Source organism: Choloepus didactylus, chromosome 7 (genome assembly GCF_015220235.1).
Source record: "Choloepus didactylus isolate mChoDid1 chromosome 7, mChoDid1.pri, whole genome shotgun sequence".
NCBI lineage: Eukaryota > Metazoa > Chordata > Mammalia > Pilosa > Megalonychidae > Choloepus > Choloepus didactylus.
The window spans coordinates 32921650-32944082 of record NC_051313.1 but is presented as its reverse complement, the minus strand read 5'-3'; the positions used below and the strand labels follow the sequence as shown (position 1 = coordinate 32944082).

Below are 22433 nucleotides of genomic sequence, written 5' to 3'. Positions count from 1 at the left end.
AGTGGGAGTGACAAAGGCCAAATTGGGTGGGCTTCGAGTTTTATCTTTTTAAGAGCTACGAGTTCCTGGGGCCACTGTTTTTCTGTAACCTTTCCCTTGCGAAGGGCTCAGACTGTGTCAGGGGTGTTCTCCGGTTCCCACGCGGGAAACCGCCGTCGCGGGGGGCGTGGCCGCCGGACCTTACACTTGGCAGATGCGAAGGCACTGGGAGTCCAGATCTTCTTGGACAGGTACGGTGGCCTTCAGACGGAGTTTTTAGGTAGTTAATCTCACCTTCTCGTCGTTCGGTAGTTTTTCCCGGTAAGTGTTCTTTGGTACATGGTTTTACCAAACGTTGGCGCTCGCTCTTGGGACTCAGCGGCTGTCTGTATCCGACAGCTTATTAAAGTTCCAGTGTCCAGAAGGGAGGCACGTACCGTCCCGGGGTCATACATGCCACACCCTCTTCCCGCGACACCTGCCCTCTTCACCTGGATGCAGGTGCCTGGAAATGTTCAGTCCCAACATCGCCAGGCAAGGGTTGGAAGCTCCTGTCTAATACACTCAGTCAGCCCTGTTCTAAGATGAAAATCGATAATGCATTTCATCGATAATGCGTAAGAATTGAAAGGATTTGAAAGCAATGAAACAGCCTAGTGGTACTTCAAAAGAATGTGACAATGGCATTTACTACTGAGCTTTTTGAACACATAAAAAAACTTCTGACTTGATATCACTTAATTATAACACTCGATAATGATTTCTGTTTTGTAGGAAAATGGCTTTCTTTCTTGGTAAACAAGAAGCAGCTCTGTTCCTTAGACTTTTAAGTACTATTTGTTTAGAGTAGGGGCTCTAGTAATTTGCCCCTTTGTACAGCTTTGCAATTTTACTAATGAGGTACCTACCCAAACCCGTAGAAATTGAGGATTTACTGGCATAAGAAATTCCATTAATAGATATTAGAAAAGGAAAACCCGTTAAGTTCAGACTCCACTTATTTGCTTAACCTCAACACGATTTTTCAAAGAACCGAGTGAAAAATAAGCTTCTGATTGGAAAAAAAAAGTATTGGGCAACTTTTATAGTGCCTGTATAGCATTTTCTTATATTAAAATGATTTTATGACACAACAGACTTTGAAGTAAGGTCTTTAAAGTTATTTTCTGGTGAAGGAAACAATCCCAGGGGTGAGGCACCCTCAGGTTATAATTTTCTTTGGATTTAGGTCCCCTTTAAAGCATCTTCAGTGAGAATATAGATGTTAAATGAAGCAAGAAGTTAGTACTGTAGAATAAAAAAGAAAAAATGATATAGGAATTGTTGGGGCTAGATTTTATTTGATTAACAAATTTATACTGAAAAGTTTTAATGTGATTGCCTAGCTAGGTGGTCTCAGGTGTGATGTCTAGAGTGTTGGGAGGAGGGGCACAAGGTGATCCAGTCAGATGTGGCAAGAAAATGATAGAACTTCTGTTTATGTTTTTTTAAACCACTCCTTTTTAAAAATTTCTATTCTTTGTGAGTTTTATAATGGGGTAATATATTAGGATAGTAATACATGTACATAAATAAACATTTTGAGGATGAATGCTCAGATTTTTTTTCTTAACATACACAAGCATGTGTGATTGAAAACGTTGAGAGGCCAGTGGTCTAGAAATGGCAAATGTATAGGTCATAAATAATTTTAGGTTTATTTCTGTGAACTTTTCATTTTGTTAAAATTTTTCATTAACTTCAACAATTAATGCTGTAGCCCATTTTGCTCTATAATGAGCTCTGATCTGTAGTCTTCCCTTCTAAAAGCCTAAGCACTTATTAATGAGGTAGTGTTTTTATATATGAAATAATTAGAAAATAATTCTATACATTGTTATGTTTAAAGTTAGATTGAACTCTTTCCATGGTAAATATTTGTAGGTGCACATAGTATTGCTGAAATCAATTTATTAAATATTTTAAAGAGGGATTTTGATAAATGCATTTTAATTGTTAGAATTTGTATTAGTTAACTTCAAAGGCACAGAGTACCTTCTAAATTATTTTGAAGTCCTCAGCCCATTCCATTCTAACTTGAGCTACAACGCTAACGCAGTTTCTCTCACTATCTTCATCAGTGACCTAATTTTCAAATCTTATGCCTAAAATGGTGCTTGGCTTGTAGGCACATGTATTTGTGAGATGAATCAATGAATGAATATATCTAGGGACCTATTTTTAGTGCTACTCCTTCTTGAATACCCTTTTATCTGTTGAACTCTTTTTTCTTTCAGATCTCTTATTTTTTTCTGATTCTCTTCTCTGGGACATTTCTTTTTTGTTTCCTTTGCTCTTTTCCTTTTTCCACTAATTAAAGTGTGAACATGGTTAAGGTGTTTCCTTTAGTCATTTTTCTTTCACATGATCTTGGATGATCAGTCAAGATCCCTGTCTTGAGTTCTGATATATGTGCATGTATCTGTTGATCATGGCCTCCTGCATGTGCCCTAAATTGGAAGTCACTATATACCTATAAGAATGACTATAATAAAAAAGCAAAGCAAAACAAACATCGCTGACAATACCAAGCATAGGCAAGGATGCAGAGCAACTGGAACTCTCATACATTGCTGATGGGAATGCAAAATGGTACAGTAACTTTGGAAAACAGTTTGGCAGTTTTTTATAAAGTGAGACACATACAGTTATCATATTAGCCATTAGTCTCACTCCTAGATATTTATCTGAGAGAAATGAAAACTTACGTTCACAAGAAAAATCTGTACATAAATCTATTGCATATTTATTCATAATTGCCAAAACTTGAGACAACTGAAATGTCCTTCAACTGGTGAATGGATAAACTGTTATATACATGGAGCATTCATTCAGCAAAAAGAAAGAATAGAATATTGATTCATGCCAACAACATTGGATAACTCCCAAATACATTACGCTAAGTGAAAGAAGCCATACTCAAAAGGCTATGTACTGTGGGATTTCATTTATATGAAATTCTGGAAAAGGCAAAGATCTCAATTCTGTGAAAGGTGGTGGGGAAGGCTAACAGGAGCAGCATAAGGGAGCTTTTTGGGGGTGATTGAACATTTCTGTGTTTTGATTGTGGTGGTTGTATGCCTTTGCTTTTATCAAATTCACAGAACTGTTTACCCAAGAGTGATTTTTACTATATGTAGATTTTAAAATGAATTTAAAACAACTGAATTCATCCTTTTCAAAACAGTCAGGCAAGCAGACAAGACAACCACCACTTTGATCCTCCATCTGTATTGTCTGGGTTATTTTGTCATCATTCTGAAATAGCTTAAGCTAAAAAACCATGTAGTCATCCTCAACTCCCTTTTCTTACTCGCCACATATCCCTTTATGTTCATTTGGCCCCTTATTATCCTTGAATTAATTGCAGAAGTATTTCTGGAATCCAACCTGTTTTCTTTAATCCCATTGCAGCTACTAATTCAGTTGAGGTCTTTATCATCTTTTTTTCCCTGGACTGTTTAAAACAACCTTCTCTCTAATTTCTTTGATGCTATTCTTTAGGATTAAGTCCAAACTTTTCAACTGGCATGTAGGACCCATAGATATCTTAGAAAGATAAGATATCATAGAAAGATAAGATATCTTTCTAGCTTTATCTCCTGTCCCTTCTCTCATGTATCCTTTTGTTCAGGCACACTGAATTTCTTACTGTTCTGTAGTTATACCAGGCTTACTCAAGAGCCCTGCCTTTGCATATATTCCCTATGCCTGTAATACCAACCCTCCCTTTTCCCTCTTCATCCTTTTCCTTGACAAATTCTGCTCATCCTTTAAGATAGGATAACTGTGAAGCCTTTCAGAGCTCTCTAAAGCGCAGTTAGTGGCTAGGTCTCTGCTTGCACAGGACTTAATCCAGGTGTTTTAGTGCACTTTACTCTGTAAAATATAATTTACCAATTTATTATACTAGTTCTTCTTATCAGAGATGGCAGATAAATGCCCCTTTCCTTCTCTTGGGTCTAATTGTGCTAACTGATTACAATAATCTCTCTGGTTGGATGCAGGTTTGTCCTCAGAATTGATCAAAATAACAGCCTTGGCTGCCACTAACTCTCTTTCACATTAAACTCAAATTGAAACCTTTTTCTGCTTTAGAATGATTTCTTCAAGTGAAAATCCAGAATAGGTTGTAATATCAGTATTTCTGTATTCATGTCAGTTAATATCAAAATACCAATATTGATGTTATTATGTTATTTAAAAGTTTATAATTCATTTTCTAAAAGTAAAACTAAATATTACATATATTTCAAATACAAAATAGATATTTATAATAAAATATGTAAATGCTAATGTAAATACACTTATAATAAAACTATTTAAAAATAAAGTAAAAATAAAATTATAAAATATCTCTGGCTGTTCCTGGTTTGGTGCTTCCTTTGATTTCAGTTCTTTTACTCCAGGTTGCGTATGTTACACTAGGAGGTATTACCTCTTGTACTAAGCTCCTCCAGTGGTTCTGTGTAAAAAAAATTTGATATTTAGCCTTGTCAACCTGGAGCATGGCCCTAACTTCTCTCCTTCCTCAGTGGAGAGACATACCACTTCAGAGTCTCTTCTTAATAGGTCTGTGGTTTTTGTTTTTAGAAAGAGTTTGAGGCAAAGAAATTAGAGGAGGTATTGGTACTAAGTGGTAAAAAAGAGTTGGGAGGGCTTGTGAGGATGGTGGGAGTGGGGATGGCCATAGAGTTTGAGAGCTGCTGACAAATGTCTGAAACAACAGTTTTTCACCAACAAAAAAACGGAAGTATTTCAGTATTTTAAAGGAACCAATTATACTGGAGTACTGATGTAGTCACAATTCATTCACCCTTGTGACCTCAGTTCTTAAGGCAGTACCTGAAGTAAGTGAAAGAAGCCAGACTGTGGTAAATACTTGAGATGTGGCTTATTGAAAATACCAAATCTCATAGAAAATAAGCCACTTCAATCAATGCTGGCTATTCATCTTTCCAGAAGCTGGAATGAGAAGTTTTTCACCCCACTAGTACATGACCTCTATTGATTGTAACAAGCATCCCACTTTCAGAGAGGTTAAAATGGAGGCATGGGATGGGGGTGGGGGGGAGGGGGTAATCTTAGCTTTTGAGTAATGGCTTTGTGTTTAGAACAAATCTATTATTTGTTTCATGTTTTATTCCAAAAATATTAGGGCATTTTGTTCAAATCTTAATATGGGAGTGAGGGATGTATTCTTTGTACATAATTTTCAGAATGGGTTTTATTGGACCATTTAATTGGTGAGCCTTAATTAGTTACCTTAGAGTAAGCACCTTGTTTTGTTAGTTATCAGTTTCTGTTTTCTCTCCTTAAGATGCCATGGCTAGTCCAGGGAAAGATAACTATAGAATGAAAAGTTATAAGAATAAAGCCCTAAATCCCCAAGAGATGCGTAGACGAAGAGAAGAGGAAGGAATACAGCTTCGAAAACAAAAAAGGGAAGAACAGGTAGGTATTGTTAAATATTTAATTCTAATAAAAAAACAGTTATATAGAGATTTTAGAAGTCTAATATTTCTAATTTTTAGATAATTTTAAATGGAGAAGTGTTTCAGGAAACTGAATATGGCTAAATATATTCTTTAATTTCTTAGACTCCAGAAATATTAATAGCATATTTAAGAATAAGAATTCTGTGCTATTTTTAGTCACTGAAGAGGAATGGGTTTCTTGTTTACAGTATGATCTCCTGAAATAGTTTATTGTGGATTATATAATTTTAGAATGCAGTTCAAATGTAAATGTAATTTATGAACAATAATCCCATTGTATTTAAATTAATTGGGTGTCTGATTCCTCCACTGACTTCCTTAAGGACAGGGAGCCATTTCTTTTTCATTTTTATATTCCCAGGACTTGGTACGGAGCTTGGCACATGACGGATAGGTAGTAAATATTTAACAAATGTGTTATTCTTAACATGCTTCATTTTTTAATGAAGGAAAATCTGGACATAGATATTGTAAGAATTAGGTTCTAGTTCCTGCTGTGCAAATAAGTAGCTGTGATGTTGAAGGACACATTTAACATTTCTGGGTCTCAGTTTCCTCCTCTTTTAGAGTGGGGTCTTAGACTGAGTTTTCTGTAGGGGTCTTTTTAGCACTTAACTTTCCATTAAATAACTTCTAATTGATAGGTGTCAATAAACTTCTTAATTATGTTTTGTCTTGGATATGTCAAACATTTAATTTGTTTAATTCTCATATTGGCTACCTTCAACTTTTACTTTACAAAGCACTATTGTTGTTAATCATAAGTTAATGAATCTAAATAAATTAGACTGTTTACTATGTTAGGAGGAAATAGTCAGGAGCAACCCTTCTTTATATTGTTTTTATTAGTGAAGAGTTTTGCCACTTTGTTCCAAGTTGATTGTAGGTGTCATTGTTTCATTCTACTTAAAATGCTTTTAGCCCTTCTTGATAGACTCTTATATCACATGCTAGGAAAAAAAAAAGAAAGAAAAATGGCAGTTTACTTTGAATTACTTTGTTGGAGAAAATTAGTTTTATTGATAAACCTTTCAAGTTAATTATATTCCTATTGCTCTATTAAGAAATTTTTACTCTTAAGCCTATTCAAATCACTTCCATTTGTCATGGTAACATTTGCTCCTAAAAGAAAATTAGTTATACTTCATATTCATTTGTTGCTTTGTGATTTTCAAAGCTTTTGCACCTAAGTTAATTATAATCATTTCTCCATGCTTATATGGTTCCTCTTATAGTCTCATTAGCCAGATGTTTTAGCCTTCTCTTTGAACTATGACTCTGCAACATAAAGAATAAAAAAAGATATAAAAACCTACATCTCAGCATTTCTCATTCCAGGATAAATTTAGAAATATTTTTAAATAGTCTTCAGATATACTAATTAAAACTGTTATGTGTAAAGTGCTAGCTATGAGGAAAGTAAAGAAAGGCCTATCAGAAATTTGATTATGATTTGTCATCTCCCTATCCATTGTATCTAGCACAGTCCCTAATTTATAGTAGGTACTCAAATAATAAACGTTGAATTAATGATTAGAAAGAGAACTATGTACTGAATGAAGAGCAGTTTTTTATTTAGCTATCAAAAAGGATATCATACCAGGTATTTTTCTCATTTTCAATTTAGGAGATGTGGCTGTAAGCATACCTTAGTGACCTCACCATGCCTCTTTCCTCTTCTGTGTTTTGATTTTTTTTTTATCTACTACGAAATTTTTCTACTACCAAATTTATAAGCATAGGGTTGTCTTTCTTGAGAGTTATTCTTTAGTCTATAATCAGATATGCTAACTCTCATGTAATATACAATATGTTATCTCTTCCATGGAATAGATTTGCTTTTTTTTTTTTCCTTTCAAGGTATTTCTTAAAATTTATTGGTAAAATTTTATGACCCATGATTGTGTTCTAACATTTTACCCTAGAGAGCTGAGCTAACAGTGAAATATTTATTTTTGTTTTAATTTTTATTTTAGCAACATATATACAACCTAAAATTTCTCCCTTTAACCACATTTAGATATAAATAATTCAGTGGTGCTTACTTACATTCAGAATGTTGTGCAGCCATCACTATTACCACAACTTTTCCATTATCCCCAACAGAAATCTGTACCAATTAAGCTTTAGCTCCCTCTTCTCTAACTCTTCCCAGCCCCTGGTAACCCATATTTTAGTTTCCTGGCTCTCTGATTTTGCTTATTCTAAGTATTTCATATCAGTGAGATCATACAGTATTTGTCCTTTTATGTCTGCCTTATTTCACTCAACATGATGCCTTCAGAGTTCATCCATGTTGTCACATGTATGAGAATCTCCTTCCTTTTTATGGATGCTTAATATTCCAATCTAGGTATACATCACATTTTGCTTTTCCAGTCTTCTGTTAATGTACATTGAATTGCTTCTATCTTTTGGCAACTGTGAATAATGAGGCTATGAATATCGGTGTTTAAGTATGTGTTCAGGTCCCTGCTTTCAATTCTTTTGAATATATCCCTAGAAGTGGGATTCCTGGGGCATATGGTAATTCTATACTTAACTTGGTGAGGAACTGCCAAACTGTTTTCCACGGTACTACACAATTTACATTCCCATCAGCAATGAACAGATGTTCCTATTTCTCCACATTCTACCCAGTACTTGTTATTTTCTGCTTTTTTTTTTTTTTTTTTTGTTAATAGTAGCCATTCCAGTGGCTATGAAATGGTATCTCATTGGGGTTTTGATTTGCATTTCCCTGTTGGCTAATGAGGTTGAACATCTTTGCATGTACTTTTTGGCCATTTGTATATCTTTTTTGGAAAATGTCTATCCAAGTCTTTAGACTATTTTTTTGATTGGGTTGTTCTCTTTTTGTTGTTGAGTTGTAGGATTTCTTTATATATGCTGGAAATTAAACCCTTATCAGATATGTGGTTTCCAAATATTTGCTCCCATTTTGTAGGTTGTTTTTTTTACATTCTTGATGAAGTCCTTCTATGCACAAAAGTTTTTAATTTTTATGTGGTCCCATTTATCTATTTTTTGCTTGTTTTATGCAACTTTATTAAAGAAAAATATATAGTTACTAGCAGAGCTATTAGTTGATCACTCATCCATTGACAACTTGCATCATTTATTCAGTGCTGTATTAAACAGTGTATTGGAAGACAAAATAACTAATAGCTCCAAGCTTCCTAACAATTTAAATGAAAATGAAAATGTTTGATATCCTATTTTGGAATACAAAGGGTGTTTTGACTTCCAATTTCCATTCTCTGTAAAACAAGAACAGGTCATTCCTTTATTGTCATGAATAAAATACATCACATTTGCTGTTCTGCTGATGCTATAAATTCAGCACCAGTTCTCCAGCCACATCAGTTATGAACATAAAATGTATCATGGTAACCTCAAATTTCTAACAGTGGAAGGCTTAAATGAGAATGGATGCTGCTATAGAGTAATGCTGCTTCCTTTGATGCGACAAATGAATGTCTATCCCCCCCCCCCCATGACTTCTTCAGCATATTAGAGCAGTGAGGAAGGGTTTTAGTCTCAAAACCAAGGTAGAGTGAAGACATTGGCCATGTAATACACATGCTATATTTAAAAAAAAATTCTGAATCTTGACAACTGTGTTCTAGTTTGCTAATGCTGCAGAATGCAAAACACCAGAGATGGATTGGCTTTTATAAAAAGGGGGTTTATTTGGCTACACAGTTAGTCTTAAGGCCATAAAGTGTCCAAGGTAACACATCAGTAATGGGGTACCTTCACTGGAGGATGGCCAATGGTGTCCAGAAAACTTCTGTTATCTGGGAAGGCACGTGACTGGCGTCTGCTCCAAAGTTCTGGTTTCAAAATGGCTTTCTCCCAGGATGTTCCTCTCTAGCAAGCTTGCTCCTCTTCAAAATGTCACTCACAGCTGCACTGAGTTCCTTCTCTTTGAGTCAGCTCATTTATATGGCTCCACTGATCAAGTCCCACCCTGAATGGGTGGGGCCATGCCTCCATGGGAATATCTGATCAGAGTCATCACCCACAGCTGGGTGGGGCACATTCCAAGCAAATCTAATCAGCACCAAAATGTCTGCCCCACAAAACTACATCAAAGATAATGGCGGGACACAATACATTCAAACTGGCACAAACTGTTCTCTTGTAACTACTTTCATTTTCTAAAAGCCGTTATTGTCCCAAGCTGGAAGAACTTAAGTCTTCTCAGATGAGCATGTGAGTGAATGGAGGAAGGTAAACAAAAAATAAAATAAAAAATAGATGAGTTCTGATAGGGAAGCAGCTGGATAAGAAAATCCGAAAAGGAACAGTAATTTAAAGTTTATTCTGGCTGTTTAAGGTAGTATCACATGGCATACTTCTGAGTCCATTCCCAAGATCTCTGTTTTCTAGATCCATGCAGTCTCTGGCACTAGGGGTTCATCTGGGTTTGGATCACATAGCAGTGAACAAATGGATAAAAGAATTTTAGAAATAGTTAAAGCAGACCACTGTGATCTTAGAATATTGAGACAAATGCTGCCATTGCTGTTGATATTTAGATGGTAAATTCTTGTTGTAAATGCAGCCTTAGGTGGTTTGAAGGGGTAGTCTGTAGGAAAATGAATTGTCAAAAAGAATACACCACCTTGATATGGGCTGTCATTAGTTCTCATAATTGTGGCTTGCCAATGATACATCATCCCCAACTGGACCTGCTGGGGGGTCACAGGCCAAATCACTAAGTTCCTTATTAATCAATTTTAACGCCATGGTCTGTGCTTTTCATCTGGCTCCATACTGTCTCGGTATGTGCTCAAAGGTCTGGCCAAAACTCTTGATTATCAGGGTGGCAGGGATAATCTTCGTCTCACACCAGTTCTGCCAGACACAGGTGCCTTTTTACTAAACAGATCGGAGGTTAGACCGGAAGGATGTGAGTTTGGAGGTGGGTCAAGGTGTGAGGGGAGGGGAGGATAAGCAGCAGTAACCCTTAGACTGAGAGAAGGTTCGAGAACTGGAAGGAGACCCTGGGAAGAAACATTATTTATCTGTTTTTTCTTTTGTTCTAGGGCTTTAGTGCCTAACACAAGGTCCTGAAGATACTTCCCTATGTTTTCTTCTAGGAATTTTTTTTTTTTTAATATGGTGTGACATAGGGGTCTAACTTTATTGTTTTGTATGTGGATATCCTATCTTCCCAGAACATATGTTGAAGATACTATTCTTTACCCATTAAATATTCTTTGCATCCTCATCAAAAATCAATTGACCATAGGTAAGAAAGTTTATTTCTGGGCTCTCAGTTCTCTCCCATTGGTCTATATCCTTATGTCAGTGCCACACCGCTTTGATGCTTTGATTTCTGTATCTTTGTAGTGTGAGACCCCCCCCCCAGTGTTCTTTTTTTTTCTTTTCAATTTTTATTGGGATTGTTCAGATACCATACAATTATCCAAAGATCCAAAGTGTACAATCACTTGCCCCTGGGTACCCTTGTACAGCTGTGCATCCATCACCACACTTAATTTTTGTTCAATTTTTAGAAACTTTTCATTACTCCAGACAAGAAATAAAGTGAAAGATGAAAAAAGAAAAAAAGGAAAGGAAACTTGAATCATCCCCTATCCCTAACCAACCCCCCTCAATTGTTGACTCGTAGTGTTGGTATAGTATATTTGTTACTATTTATGAAAAAATGTTGAAATACTACTAACTGTAGTATATAGTTTTCAATAGGTATATATTTCTTCCCTATATGCCCCTCTATTGTTAACTTCTAGTTGTATTTGTTCTGGTTCATGGAAGTGATTTCTAGTATTTGTACAGTTGATCATGGACAATTGCCCACCATAGGATTCAGTTTTATACATTCCCATCTTTTGACCTCCAGCTTTCCTTCTGGTGACATATATGACTCTGAGCTTCCCCTTTCCACCTCATTCACACACCATTCAGCACTGTTAGTTATTCTCACATCTTGCTACCGACATGTCTGTTCATTTCCAAACATTTAAGTTCATCCTAGTTGAACATTCTGCTCATACTAAGCAACCACTCCCCATTCTTAAGCCTTGTCCTATATCTTGGTACCTTATATTTCGTATCTATGAGTTTACATATTATAATTAGTTCTTATCAGTGAGACCCTGCAGTAATTGTCCTTATGTGTCTGGCTTATTTCACTCAGTATATTGCCCTCGAGGTTTTGTCATCAATCCATTTTTTTTTTAATCTGGTTTTGTTCACTCACCATACATTCCATCCCAAGTAAATAATCGATGGTTCTCTGCATGGTCATACATTTATGTGTTCACCACCTTCACCACTATCTATATAAGGGCATCTACATTTCTTCCACAAGGCAGGAGGGAGAGTCAAAGAAGGTAGAGGGGCAAAAGAAAGAGGAAAAAAAATGACAGCTAGGAAGCAGCAAAAGGAAAAATAACCTTAAGTCAAAGTAAAGTAAAGAATCAGACAATACCACCAATGTCAAGTGTCTAACATACCTCCCCTATCCTCCCCTCTTATCTGCATTTACCTTGGTATATCACCTTTGTTACATTAAAGGAAGCATAATACAATGATTCTATTAGTTACAGTCTCTAGTTTATGTTGATTGCATCCCTCCCCCAATGCTTCCTCATTTTTAACACCTTGCAAGGTTGACATTTGCTTGTTTTCCCTTGTAAAAGAACATATTTGTACATTTTATCACGTTTGTTGAATACTCTAGATTTCACCAAGTTACACAGTCCCATTCTTTATCTTTCCTCCTTTCTTCTGGTGTCTCACATGCTCCCAACCTTCCTCTCTCAACCGTATTCATAGTTATCTTTTATCAGTGTACTTACATTATTGTGCTACCATCTCCCAAAATTGTGTTCCAAACCACGCACTCCTGTCTTCTATCATTCTGTAGTGCTCGCTTTAGTATTTCCTGTAGGACAGGTGTCTTGTTCACAAAGTCTCTCATTGTCTGTTTGTCAGAAAATATTTTGAGCTCTGCCTCATATTTGAAGGGCAGCTTTGCTGGAAACAGGATTCTTGGTTGGCGGTTTTTCCTCTTTCAGTATCTTGAATATATCACACCCCTTCTTGCCTCTATGGTTTCTGCTGAGAGATCCGCACATAGTCTTATTAAGCTTCCTTTGTATGTAATGGATCGCTTTTCTCTTGCTGCTTTCAGGATTCTCTCTTTGTCTTTGACATTTGATAATCTGATTATTAAGTGTCTTGGCATAGGCCTATTAACATCTCTTCTGTTTGGAGTACGCTGTGCTTCTTGGATCTGTAATTTTATATCTTTCTTAAGAGATGGGAAATTTTCATTAATTATTTCCTCTATTATTGCTTCTGCCCCTTTTCCCTTCTCTTCTCCTTCTGGGACACCAATGATACGTACATTATTGTACTTTCTTTCATCCTTAAGTTCCTGGAAACGTTGCTCATATTTTTTCATTGTTTTCTCCATCTGCTCCTTTGTGTGTAGGCTTTCAGGTGTTTTGTTCTCCAGTTCCTGAGTGTTTTCTTCTGCCTCTTGAGATCTGCTGTTGCGTGTTTCCATTGTGTCTTTCATCTCTTGTGTTGTGCCTTTCATTTCCATAGATTCTACTAGTTGTTTTTTTGAACTTTCGATTTCTGCCGTATGTATGCCCAGTGTTTTCTTTACAGCCTCTATCTCTTTTGCAATATCTTCTCTAAACTTTTTGAATTGATTTAGCATTAGTTGTTTAAATTCCTGTATCTCAGTTGAAGTGTACATTTGTTCCTTTGGCTGGGCCATAACTTTGTTTTTCTTAGTATAGGTTGTAATTTTCTGTTGTCTAGGCATGGTTTCCTTGGTTATCCAAATCAGGTTTTCCCAGACCAGAACAGGCTCAGGTCCCAGAGGGAAGAAATATTCAGTATCTGGTTTCCCTGTGGGTGTGTCTTATAAAATTGCTCCTCCCTTTGATGCCTCAGGTCACTGTGCTTTTCTGCCCAGCAGGTGATGCCTGTTAGCCTGTAATTCTTGACTGGTGTGAGGAGGTATGGCCATGTTCCCCCAGGCTCTGGGGTCTGGTTCTGAATGGAAAGGGCCCCACCCCTTTCCTCTTAGAGAAGATAGACCCCCTAGGGGGAGGTCATTAGCATTTCAATGGTCTCTCTCTCTGCTTGTGCTGTCTCCACCCTTCTCTGAGTCACAGCCCTGGAAACTGAAAATGACTGGGGCTTTCTCCACTGAGCCGAAAAAGAAACGGATAGTCCCCTTCAGACCTAGTCCAAGGTGACCCTCTGGCTCTCCAAAGTCATTCGTCACCCAAAGTCTCTGTTTTTTGGGGATTCGTACCTGTAGTGAGCCGTTCACACTCTCTACTTAAAACCCCAGTTGGAGCTCAGCTGAGCTATATTCACTTGCTGGGAGAGAGCTTCTCTCTGGCACCACGAGGCTTTGCAGCTTGGGCTATGGGGGAGGGGGTCTCACGACTTGGATCCGCAGGTTTTACTTACAGATTTTATGCTGTGATCTTGGGCATTCCTCTCAATTCATGTTGGTGTATGATGAGTGGACGGTCTCGTTTGTCCCCCCACAGTTATTCTGGATTATTTTCTAGTTGTTTCTGGTTTTTTTTAGTTGTTCCAGAGGACTACTTAGCTTCTACTCCTCTCTATGCCGCCATCTTGCCCAAGCCTCTTCTAGGAATTTTATAATCTTAATTTTTATATCTAGGTCTTTAATGCATTTTGAGTTGATGTTTATAAGGTGTGAGATAGGGGTCCCCTTCATTCTTTTACATATGGATATCCAGTTCTCCCAGCACCATTTGGAGAACAAGGAGACTGTTCTTTCCCCATTGAGTGGACTTGGCAGTCTTGGCAAAAATCAGTCAGTCATAGACGTGAGTGTCTAATTAAAAGCCAGTACCATGCAGTGTTTTTTTTTTGATTTATAAATTCAACATTGATTGCTCTGTATCAGACACTCTGCAAGGTGCTGAGGACACAGAGAAGATGACAGCCCCAACCTCAAATTCACAATCCAGCAGTGCCAGCACTCAATCCATAGTTACAGCATTGCTTGAACCACCCCCATTTATACCAATGAGAAATGAGTGGTTAAGACTGGCCCATGGTAAAAACCAGTTAATCATGGAAATGGAGAATTCAAATCCAGGTTGTCAGTGTTCTTTGACTCAGCATGAGGCTTCTTGGATAACAGCATTTACTTTGCTTTCAACAATGTTCTAAGCACCTTACAGGTATTAACTCGTTTAATCATCACAACAGTACTATGAGGTAGATACTGTTATCCCCATTTTACAAATGAGGAAACAGGCACTGAGAGATTAAGTTACTTGTCCAAGGTCACGTAGCTCCTTAAGGGTAAAGGCAGGATTTCAACCCCAGGCAGATCTGGCTCTTAACTGTTATACACACTACCTCCTGATACTTTTCTTTTTTTAAGGAGGTAAGGGGAAAAAGAATCCCTTGAAGACAGCACTCTTTTAAGCAGGGAAGCAGTATGTTAATATTACAGGAAAATCATGGGAAATGTATTTGGCAATGTACACAGCAGCCAGTGTCTGTAGGTCCTTGATTACCTGGCTGAGCCTTCTGAAGTTCTCTAAACCAGTGGTTTTCAACCAACAACCCACAGTAGGAAATAATTTTATACTGCAAACTGTACATGCAGATACACAGAAATAATACACACACACATACAATTATAACCTTGAAACCAGATTTCCTACAAGCATACTTCCAATACCGTGTGCCACACACTCTGATACTTTTTATTCTATTCACAGTTTTTTTTTTTTTAAAGGCTGCTTTAAAACTCTAAATTGATTTCACAATCTGCACTAATGGGTGGTAACCCAGTATGGAAAACACTATTTTTGTTATTGTTTTCTCAAGCAAGTGGTAGTGGGAGATGTACTTTGGAAAGATAAGGTTAAGCAGCAGCAAAAATGATTAAGAAAGAGAGATCAGGTGGTGGTGGTGGTGGTGGTGGTGGTGTAACAATGATACAGGAGAGTGAATGGTATAGAGAAAACATTTCAGGAACTTTATTTAAAACAGAATGTTCTGAACGTATTAATAGGATATGCAGAGAAAGGGAGAGAGAGGAACCAGAGATAATGGTATGGTTTCTAGCCTAGGTGGCTGGGCAGATGAAGTGCTTGAAAAGGAATGGTACATTGGGAGAGAAACAAGTATATGTATATGTACTATTATCAACTCTATTTTAGACAAAGAAGGTTGGTGAGTTTTGGGAGAGATGGGTAACATGTAACCTGAGCTGCGAAACTGTAATACAGAAGGTAGTATTAGAGCCAAGCCAGAAATGGAGAAGTTAAGATGGAACAGGATAGTTCAAGTTGTGAGAGAGGATGAGATGGCTCAAGAAGAAGATAGAGGGAAGAAAAAAAAGGATAAGGGTAATATACTTTTATGGTTAGGAGAAGAAAAAGGACCTAAGAGGGAAAAATGTTCCACGGGGGTTGAATTAAGAGTGGCAACTGAGATGGAAAGATGTGGGCTGATAAAATGGCACTGAATTTGACTAATATGAGTAAGAGGTACCTTTGGTGAGTGGCAGGAGAAACCAAATTTAAAGAGTTAAGCAGTGAGGGATGGTAAAAAAGTGAAATAAATTCATGGTCATCCAGACCCCTTTCCGATCTTGTCTTGTCCCAGAAACACTGGTTGTAGCCACAGGCTTTTTCCTTTATTGGTGCTGTGTAGTCCTCCACATAGTAATCTGAGTGATGAAATCGACCTCTTCTTAGGTAGTTGTCCTAGTCCCGAGCTAAAATCTGCCTGTTGGCTTTGTTTTGTGCCATCAGCCCCAGCCGTACCAGCGCCTGGCTTGTCCCCGCTCCCTGCCGTGCCCCTGGCCTGGGTGTGGGAGGTGAAGGCAGTGAACATTTCCTGGGAGGTGAGTGGGGTGCTGTGCATAATCAGGCAGTTCCTGTCTCCAAACAGCACATCCATGCAGGGTTCGGAGTGGCGTGCCTCATGTCTGCAATCACCCAGCAATTTTGGTTGGTGGAGCGGACCTTCTTACAGCTCACTGCCTGGAGGGAGGTCCTCGTTGACTCCACATTCTTCTTGAAACGGCAGAACTGAACCTGAATCTGCTTGACAGACTGGAGACCAAGCCGAACCACAGCGGTTGCCATCATGTTGACCTCCGCCCCGGAAGGCATCATGCAGTTTTGACCACTGTAGCTTTGTAATAAGCTTTAAGTTTGGGAAGTGTGAGTCCTCCAATTCATTCTTCTTTTTTAAGATGGGTTTGGCTATTTGGGGCCCCTAACCCTTCCAAATAAATTTTATGATCGGCTTTTTCCATTTCAGCAAGGAAGGCTGTTAGCATTTTGATTGGGATTGCATTGAAACTAAATTGTTTTGAGTAGAATTGACATCTTGACAATATTTAGTCTTCCAATCCTTGGATTCAGGATGTCCTTCCATTTTGCTTAGCTCTTCTTTGATTTCTGTTAGCAATTTTCTGTGTACAAGTCCTTTACATCCCTGCTTAAATTAATTTCTAGATATTAGATTATTTTAGTTGAAATTGTAAATAGATTTTTTTTCTTAATTTCCCGTTCACATTGCTCATTACTAGTGTATAGAAACACTACTGCCCTTTGAGTATTGATCTTATTATACCCTGCCACTTTGCTGAATTCGTTTATTAGTTCTAGTTGTTTTGTTGTAGATTTTTAGGGACTTTCTACATGTAGGATCATGTCATCTGCAAGTAGTGAAAGTTTCCTTTACAGTTTGAGTTCCTTTTATTTCTTTTTCTTGCCTAATTGCTCTGGCTAGAACATCTAGTACACTGTTAAATAATAGTGGGACAGTGGGCATCCTTGTCTTGTTCCTCATCTTGGAGGGAAAGCTTTCAGTCTTTTACCATTGAGTATGATGTTAGTGGTGGGTTTTTTCATATATGGCCTTTATCATGTTGAGGAAGTTTCTTTCAGTTCCTTGTTTTCTAAGTTTTTATCAAGAAAGGGTGCTGGATTTTGTCACATGCCTTTTCTTTATCAATTGAGATGATCATATGGTTTTTTCTCTTCATTCTGTTAATGTGGTGTATTGTATCAGTTGATTTTCTTATGCTGAACCGCTTTTGCGTATCTGGAATAAATCTCACTTGATTGTGTTGTATACTTCTTTTAATATGCTGTTGGATTCACTTTGCTAAAGTTTTGTTCAGAATATTTGCATCTATATTCATAAGAGAAATTGGTCTGTAATTTTCATATGGTATCTTTGTCTGACTTTGGTATGAAGTTGATGTTGGCTTCATAGAATGAGTTAGGTAGAGCTGCCTCCTCGTTAGCTTTTTGGTAGAGTTTGAGCAGAAATGGTGTTCTTCTTGGATTGTTGGTAGAATTCACCTGAGGAGCCATCTGTTAGGAAGTTTTTGATTACTCATTCAATCTCTTTGCCTGTTATTGGTCTGTTGAGATCTTCTATTTCTTTTAGAAAAATAGAAAGAGTCAGTGTAGGTTGTTTGTGTGTTTCTAGGAAGTCATCTGTTTCATTTAGTTTGTCTAATTTCTTGGCCTACAGATCTTCTTTATGTTCATAGTATCTTCTTTATGATCCACCCCCCCTTCAATTTCTGATTTTAATTATTTGCATCCTCTGTCTTTTTTTCTTTGTCAGTTAGGTAAAGTTTTGTCATTTTTATTGATCTTTACAAAGAACCATCTTTTGGCTTTGTTTCTATTTTGTTTTTTATTCTCTATTTCATTTATTTCTGTTCTAATATATGTTATTTATTTGTTATTTGGCTTGCTTTGGATTTTATTTGCTGTTCTTTTCCTAGTTCCTCCAGATGTGCGGTTAGGTCTTTGATTTGTCCTGTTCTTTCTTTTTTAATGTAAGCATTTAGAGTTATAAATTTCCCTCTGAGCACTTCCTTCTCTGCGTCCCATAAGTTTTGATATCTGTGCTTGTTTTCCTTCATCTTAAGATATTTACTGATTTCCCTTGTGATTTCTTCTTTGACCTATTAATTGTTGGACTGTTTTATTTCACTTACGTATTTATGGATTTTCTACTCCTCTGCCTGTTTTAATTTCCAGCTTTATTCCATTGTGGTCAGAGAAGATGCTTTGTATAATTTTAGTCTTAAAATTTATTGAGACTTGTTTTGTGACCTAACTTGTGGTCTATCCTGGAGAATGCCTAAGTGCTCTTGAGAAAAATGTGTATCCTACTGTTTGTGTTGCAGTGTTCTGTATATGTCTGTTAGGTCTAGTTCATTTATCATGTTATTCAAGTTCTCTGTTTCCTTATTGAGCTGTCTAGATGTTCTAGCTATTGGTGAAAGTGATATATTAAAATCTCCTACTGTTATTGTAGAGGTGTCTCTTTTTCCCTTCAGTTCTGCCAGTGGTTTACCACATGTATTTTGGGCCACGGTGGTTAGGTGTGTACATATTTATGATTGTTGTTTCTTCTTGGTGGCTTAACCCTTTTATTAATAGATAGTGCCTTTTTTTTTCCCTCTTGCAACAGCTTGTAACTTAAAAAAGTCTGTTTTGTTTGATATTAGCATAGGCATCCCAGCTCTCTTTTGGTTGCTATTTGCATGGATTATCTTTTTCTGTCCTTTCGTTTTCAACCTATTTGTGTCTTTGGATCTGAGGTGAGTCTCTTATAAACAACATAGAGTTGGATTGTGCTTTCTCTTTTAATTTAAACTGTCAATCTGTGACTTTTGATTGGGGAGTTATTCCATTAACATTCAGTGTTGTTACTGTAAGGCAGGTCTTACTTTGTGCCCTTTAAAAAAAAGTCATCATTTTTGTCTCTTCCTTTATTGCAGCCTGCTTTTGTGTATAATTAATCTTTTGTCGTGTATCTGATTGATCCCGTTCTTATTTCCATTTCTGTATATTTTTAAAATACTTTCTTTGTGGTTACCCTTGGGTTTGTGTTACATAACCTAAGTCTATAAGCTACTAGTTGGAAAAGATACCAACTTAACTTCAATAGTATGCACATTCTTTGCTTCCATATCCCCCATTCCCCTCTCTTTATGTTGTTTTTGTCCCACATTACTCTATTTTGAGTGTTGTTACCAGGAAACTTGATTATTTCTTATTCCATGGTATTCTGACTCTTCTAGGATTTAAAGAGTACAGCTGTATATTGAGGATACAGTACTACTGGGTTTTGCATTTACCCGTTTATTTACCTTTACTGAAGATCTTTACTTCTTCATACTGCTCCAAGCTGCTGCCTCCTGTCTTTTCCTTTCAACATGAAGAACTCCGTTTAGCAATTCTTGTTTGGCAGGTCTTTTGGTGATGAACTTTCTCAGTTTTAAATTGTGAATATTTTAAACTCTCCTTCATTTTTAAAGGGCAGTTTTCCTGGATTATGGATTATGAATTTTTGGCTGGCAGTTTTCCTGTTTTAGTACTTTAAATACTACTGCCTTTTTGCCTCTATGATTTCTGATGAGAAATCAGTGCTTTGTCTTATCCTTTGTTATGTGGCATGTCACTTTTCTCTTGCTGCTTCAGAATTCTCTCTCTTTGGCATTTGACATTTTGATTAGTATGTATCTTGGAGTAGGTCTGTTAGGGTTTATCTTGTTTGAAGTACATTGCACTTCTTGGACATGTATATTTATACCTTTCATAGAAGTTGGGAAATTTTATTTCCTCAAGTATTCTTTTTGCTCCTTTACCCTTCTCTTCTCTGGACTCCTGTGATGTGTAGGTTGGTGTGCCTCATGTGCTTTATGCACATGACACTTTTTTTTTTTTTTTTTTGAATATGAAATGTTTAATATTAGGAATTATTAAGTATAACAGGAGACTAGGATAACAAGGGATTCGCTAGTAAAGGTAAAGAGAATTCTAAAGAATACAAGAATGTAGACACAAGGGCCTCTACTACCCTGAGAGCTGAGATAAAGCATACAAGGAAGAATCCCCCTCACCCCAGCCCCAGGGCTGAGATCTAGATCTCATTTCAGAGGACATGGCCACCTTTCACTGAATGGCAGAGAAGTTGCTGTGGTCCAATATTGGCAGAACTTGCTGGAAATCCACCCTCCAGGGCTTGCCAGAAGTTCATGTCCTAGGCTGCCAGGAAAACTGTTCATGAGGAAGTGTCTTGCCAGAGGCACTCCAAAATACAATTGCTCAAGGGGGTGGGGGGTGGCAGCAGTGTGTTGGAGGAGTCAGAAGCTGGGAAAGCTTCCATGGCTGTAACCAGTTGAGCCCTGAGGAATCCTCCTGCACTGCAGGAGCTGGGCCTTGGGGAAGCCATGTTCTCTGCAGAAGTTGGGTGCTGGAGAATCTTCCTATTCTGCAGAAGCCTGCCCAGAAAGCACAGGGGAACCAGGCAGCAGCCTCTTCCTCCTGCAACCTTCTGCTCCTATGGACTAAGCTTAACATCGTGCCACCTCACACAGGAGAAATGCTGAGAGTCCAGCTCAATTTTCATGGAGCAGTAAATGAAACGTGATTATGGAGCTGGGAGATAATAAACCTATGGCACAGTATGCATTTGTCACAGCCCAAAAGGGCTTTTGTAGCCAAAGGACTAAAGAAAGCACTGGACATGTTCTGAGACATGAGCTTTTATTATAGGGCTAACCTACAGGGTGGGGAAGCCAAGCCATGTTGCCCTGAAATCAGGAGCTTCTCTGAATGGATTCAGGAGCTGCTCTGAGTTGTGGCATGTTCAGAGCACAATGTGTAAATAGTTCATACTTTGGGGGGCTGAATAAGCTGCTTATCAGGGCTCGACATTCCAATGGATATGAGAGCATAAGGCAGGGAGCAGGGTCATGCAACATAGGGAGGGGTTGATTGCAATCAGTAGGGAGGAGGGGAGGATTATAGAGATAACAGTATCTCAGGGAGTCTCAGGGAGGAGGTAGTTTCTGGTATAGATTACAGTTAGCATCTGATATTACAAGGAGAATAGGTCAAACCTTGGCTGTCCTAAGTCAAGCAGACTGCTGTGTACAGTTTTCGAGACACTTGGGTGCCAGGGGCTCCCACATTCCACCCCCATGCAGCAATTTGCATTGACCATAGGACAGACAGTGCATCCATAATTCACAACAATACAGTGAACAGCAAAGTACAAGTAAACCAATACATATGAACAGTAATCTTGTTAACAAGTGGCACCATGGCCACATTGGAGAATTAAGCCATTTGGACAAAGGATTATCAGATAAATGTTCAATATTTTGTATATGATCTGGCTTGTGATCAAGAGCTTGTGTTACATTTTGTGAGTTATTGGGTATATATACACAACATTAAATATTAATTAAAGCACAGGTGCACCTGGAGCTAAAATAGCTAAAGGATAAAACTACCAGTCAGTCTGCTTTGTCTAGTTGTTTTTTTTTTTTTTTTTTTTACCATTTCCTAACTTTGTCCACAGAAATAAATTTCTCTTTCCGCAAACTTTCTGCAACTTTCTATAACCATCCAGATTTTTGTCCTACATTTTCTGTTTTCCATTCTGAAACAACCAGTCATTTAGGACAAAACTACTTTCCTTTTCCTTTCCATATAAAACGTTCTTTATACCTCTTATTCTTAAATTACCAAAATAACTTTGGAAACCATTTTCAAGCAGACATTCCACAGCATACAATCACCACTAAAATTGAAACTTGTTAGAATAATGCTAAATACAACACTTTAGTTAATGCATTATTGAAACAGTAATATACAATTTTTTAACAAGAATTAACAGCACATGTGTGAACAGTATGTAAGCTGAGTTTTCAGTAGTGGATAGAAGAGTTCCAGGTGAGGAGTTTTTTTTTAAATGCCTACTTTCTGCCCCTGCGGGGAGGCCTTCAGGGTCAGATCTACAGTTAGTTTGGGGTTGCAAAATTACGCTTACAGTTCCCCAGATGGGGAATACAAATAATCTAAGGTG

General features: G+C 37.6%; 1 protein-coding gene and 1 pseudogene across 4 annotated transcripts in view; one reads left to right on the top strand and one right to left on the bottom strand.

The window, feature by feature from the left end:
• The window catches only part of KPNA5 (karyopherin subunit alpha 5), a 94688-nt gene that overhangs the window by 219 nt on the left and 72036 nt on the right, over positions 1–22433 (top strand). Inside the window, exons 1-2 of one of the 4 annotated variants that reach the window (XM_037843651.1) lie at positions 64–230; positions 5339–5472. The exons of 1 other annotated variant lie outside the window; for it this stretch is intronic. In XM_037843651.1, the coding sequence (XP_037699579.1) occupies positions 194–230; positions 5339–5472 (171 nt within the window). In that variant the 5' untranslated portion in view covers positions 64–193. Of the gene's footprint in view, positions 1–63; positions 231–4574; positions 4591–5338; positions 5473–22433 lie in introns of those variants that run through there. 2 more of the 4 variants (XM_037843654.1, XM_037843653.1) reach the window with 2 other exon arrangements.
• Positions 16146–16666, bottom strand: LOC119539586 (annotated as a pseudogene).